Source organism: Coptis chinensis, chromosome 8, assembly GCF_015680905.1.
Source record: "Coptis chinensis isolate HL-2020 chromosome 8, ASM1568090v1, whole genome shotgun sequence".
NCBI classification, from domain to species: domain Eukaryota; kingdom Viridiplantae; phylum Streptophyta; class Magnoliopsida; order Ranunculales; family Ranunculaceae; genus Coptis; species Coptis chinensis.
The window spans coordinates 21550439-21555181 of record NC_141463.1 but is presented as its reverse complement, the minus strand read 5'-3'; the positions used below and the strand labels follow the sequence as shown (position 1 = coordinate 21555181).

The following is a 4743-nucleotide window of genomic DNA, read 5'->3' as shown; positions in this document are numbered from 1 at the left end:
ATAGCCTTCCTAAGAGTAGATCATTAAATGGAGGAACACAAAGACACAACAATAATGATAAGCTTCAAGCCTAACATACTTAGGATAACACATTGACCATGCTACATTCGAACCTAAGAAGGTAGAGATAGTAATCCTACTTCCTAGTCATGATGTCCTTAACAATTCAATCTCTTTCTCTCCCACTAAAATTAGATGATTTTGATGAATTCCCTCATACCAATCCCTAAAATAAACATTTCAATTTAATATGACTTCAGCAAAATAAATCAATATAAACTCAACAATATGTGAGCATCTAAAAGCAGAAATCTGTCTCCAATGGAGCTGTAAGAAGCGTTGTAAATTTGTTGTTATCAGCAAAGTAATAGGAACTCTCTTGCTCTAGGGCAGGTATCCTGGCAAAGTTATAATCAAGAGGCTCAAGACCAGTTTCACCTTCTAGAATGGATCCTGGACATCAAGCATTCTACCCATACCACATTGATCAAGTAACAATAATGCTAAGTAGTCATGATCTGAGTATGAAGAACTCTCCTGGAGAAGGTCATTCATCATGCCAAAGTTACTATCAACAGGCGCAGAACCACCTTCACAAGGTAGAACTAATGGAACCTGGTCATCAACCACTCTATCCACACACTGATCGTCAAGAAACATTGTATAACACCCCGTGTTTTTATTCTTTTATTTTCCTAAGGATAATAATAATAATAAAGATAATAATAATGAAAATAGATCAAAAAGATATAGGATATCCAGCAGTTACGGATAAAAGCCCGTAGGTAAATAGATAAGTGTTGTCCTTGTTTTTCGGTGAGTTTTCTCACGTAGAGTTTTTGGGGAAAAACACAGCGAAAGTTTTATACAGAAAAACGAGATTTTACTGAAAGAAGAAAATGAAGAGTTCTTCTGTTAGCTAGTTGATAATCAGAGAGCGCTACAGGTGAGTAGATATTCATATTTTTATAAAGTTCTCAATTTTCGTAGATGCATGCATGAATTGGAAAACATATGATTTTTACTCGTTGATTCTTTGTTTTAAGATTTAGTTTTAGACTGTATACTTTTTATTGTTAACTAATGATACAATTATGAATAACGTCTGTCTCGGGAAAACTTAAAACGAGTGGTGTTTGAATCAATGATGGCTGCCGTAAAAAAGAAAAAAACAGTGGTCGACTTATATATTGGCTACGCGATTTCGCATTTTCGCCAAAGGACCAAAATTTTCAGGGATTGTTATATTGTTGTTGTACTGTTGTGCTGTGGGTTGTTTGTGTGGATTTGGTTGATGTCGGCGGTTTAGAATCGGTGATTGGGTTGGGCTATTAAAGTTGGGAAAAAGCTTGAACAAGTGCTAATGGTGGCGGCTCGCACAAACCTCATCCTGAAAAATATTGTGAACTGTTATTATGTTGATTGTATTGGTTGATTACTGATTGGTGGTGGTCGAATTGTTATATGAGAGCTGTGAAACTTTGAACCGCCATTAATGGCGTCAATACCGCGATTTTTGAAGGGTGGTATTTTTCCTTGGTTGTTGGTTGTTGTTTGGTGAAGAATAGATGAGTTGTTGTCGTCGGGGAATGATTGGTGGTGGTGGAAATCATGGTATGAGTGTTGTGAAGCTCTGAGCAGCCATTAATGGCATCGATCCCGTTTTTTCAGTATAAGGAAATCGCGTTTTGAGGGTATCAGTAGATTGGGTTTTTTGTGAGGAGTCAAACTGCGGGTTTTATATTGGAGATAGATGGCTGGTGGTGGCCGGAATTCGCAGTGGAAGCCGCTGGTGAGCTGAGAGATGACGACCTGGTTCTATTTTGTGGGCCTTGGGCCGAAACTTGTTGGTTTTGTTTGGGACTTAACTTGTTTAGTTTTTGGGCCGAGTTATATATTTGTTTTGGGCCAAACTAAATAGAGTGTTGGGCCAGTTTCTATTTTATTTTGGGCCGACCCATTTGACTTAAAATGGGTTAAGGTGAGGCTTTAAGGATTTAGACTTTTGGGCCTCGATTTCGGGCCTTGGTTTTTGGGGTTGGTCCATAGTATTTTAAGTGGATCTTCAAGTTGGGCCAAACCAGTTTATGGGCCGGGTTAAGGCTTAAGTTATTGAACCTGATCAGCTTAGATAAATCGGTTTAGGACTAGAATTGACTTTAGGACTGGTTGACTTTGACTCTTGACCAGGATTGACTTTGACCAGTTGACCCAAATTTGACTTTTTCCTAAAAATTATGATTCGGTCTATTAGGATAAGTATAGGACTATTAGCATGTTTGACTTAGGCTAAGACCTTCCTAAATATACTTGTGTCCGTGTATTTACTGCTTTGTGATTTTTCAGTTTTATACACAACGTTATGACACTTATACATCCATGAAATTAATAACGCGTAAACCAAAAATACATTAAACAAGATACTCATTCGTTCTCGGAGATAATTTATTCAATAAAGTTCAATAATGCGTAAACAAATTTACCACCTCTTTTAGAACTCTCCACGCCTCAAGTTTTGGAATTGAGATTTATGACTGTTGATGTCATATATTAGGTGGGCATTTATTGAATGTGTCATAAATGACCCGTTAGCGTTATCTATGGGTATTCATTGAATGTGCCATGAATGACCCGGGTATTCATTGAATGTGCCATGAATGACCCGGGTATTCATTGAATGTGCCCTGAATGACCAGATTGTTTGGACTGCCCTAGAGAGGAACTAAGGTATTCGCCTTGCGGGTTAGTTGTATTGATTTGATTATGCGAGTGTTTGGGTTACTTTTGAATACCTAATATAATATCTACATATGTTATATAGAAGTTCTAACTTTCTTTTGCAGGAGGGTAGGACTTAATAACATTTTGTGCAGGGACGCGGTCCTACCCTTATACAGCAGTGGATATCGGTAAGTTTTAATTCAATGGTTTAGATATTAAAACGAGTTATTAGAATGAGTTAATATAATGGAAGTTTTGCTTGGGAAGAAACTATGCCGGTTGAAATGACGGAACTACCTGTCTTCCAAGCTGAGAATGATTAAGTTATGGGAAAATATAAAGTGATTGTTTGGATAATTAAAGTATGATAATGGTTTTATGTGGTTAGTCTACTCATACCAACAAATTCTATTTTGCTGACCCATGTTTGCTTTGTTTTGGCAACGTGGGTGTGTTCTTGATAACATAGGTGGAAAGTAGTGGAACCGCGGCGTGTGATTTGGATTCTTGCCTGGAGCAGTCCAGGAGGTTATTTTAGTAGGTCTGATTTTTGGAAGTATGTAATAACATAGTTTTCTTTTCATATGACATGAAAATACAATGTTGAAGACCTGTTATTCTTAAGGTGGTTTGATGTTTTATTGAGACGGAAGATAGACTTTTTATAAAGTAATAAAGAGAATTTTGGAGATTATTTTTGTTGTTAAGATTCTTTTATGATGTGGGTTTTCGGTTTTGGCATGTGTAGTATCCACCTCGTCATAGCCTAGGTTTTTAGACAATTGAATATAGTGATGTTTGAAATATTTATATTTCAAATATTCATTTTTCAATTATTTAGAAATTCGGGCTGTGATACATTGTTAACTCGCTGTTACCCGAATAAGAACAACTCTCTTGCATATGGGCAGGCAACATGTCAAAGTTATATTCAAAAAGGGGCATTACTAGCTCCACAAGGAAGAAGTAGTGGAACCAGGATATCACCCATGCTGTCCATAGCACACTGACCAACTTCACCAGAATCAGTACCCGTAATTGAACTCCTAGACAGTTCTCCAAGTTCATTAATTTTCCTTGACACGTTGTCTCTCACTTTCTTCAATGAGTTCTCCAACTCCTGCAACTCAACTATAGATTCATACTCCTCAATATTTATCCTTCCCCACCAATTGGATCCCTCATTCATTCTCCTTACTCGCACTTTCCGTTCTTTTTCAGCCTTAATTTTCTCCTTGGTGTTGGCAGAGATTGGAATGTTTCCGTTACAGTACTGATTTATCATCGCATCAACAGGACCGAACGGGTACACCTTTTTCGCAGGAGAGAAGACTATAATGGCTATCTGACAATCACAGAGTGTACATAAATCGGTAGCCTTTTTAAATAAACCGCTACGTCGCTTTGAAAAGGTGACGTTCCGCTTATACTTATTTTCAATCTTCACAATTTCTATCCTTCTCCTTCCCATTCTTCTCTAATAGTCACACTGTCAAATCCTGCTAGTAAGAAGATTTTCAGTTAATTTGCAACAACTTATAACAAAATAGATACTAGAATTTGCAATAGTTGGAAAACCCTATTTCAAATTTCCTCCTCTTAACTTCTATCTCTGTTCAAATTTTGGCTCCTAAGATTTTTCGTTAAAATTATATACAACATATAATTATTAACGCACCGTGTTATGCCTTGGAAACCAAGTCAATCTCCAGAACCAATAAGTCTTACAAACTCCGAAATCAGGTTTCGGTATAACAGAACCTTGAATTATATTTAGCATAGTTTGGATGTTGCAACACCGGAAAAAAAAATAATCCAAAGATGGTGGTGTTTTTAGTGGGCAAATTGTTCTTGCATGTGTAACGTGTTCATAAAAATTGAGAAAAAAAACTTTTACTTGAGCTGGTCGCATATGGCAACAGATATTACTAAAAAAGCAATGTACATAGAAGCAAAGCGTGATATACCTGTTGTTCTTTGTTTAGTTAGTTGTCTCTCCCTTTATGCTGGTAGAATAGATCG

At 36.9% G+C, this 4743-nt stretch overlaps 1 protein-coding gene across 1 annotated transcript; it reads right to left on the bottom strand.

Annotated features, from left to right (window-relative positions):
- Window positions 1–3652: 3652 nt before the first annotated feature.
- LOC147480490 (agamous-like MADS-box protein AGL61) lies at window positions 3653–4192 on the bottom strand. Its single transcript, XM_086578673.1, has one exon. The coding sequence runs from the start codon at window positions 4190–4192 to the stop codon at window positions 3653–3655; it is 540 nt and encodes a 179-aa protein (XP_086434799.1).
- Window positions 4193–4743: the final 551 nt, after the last annotated feature.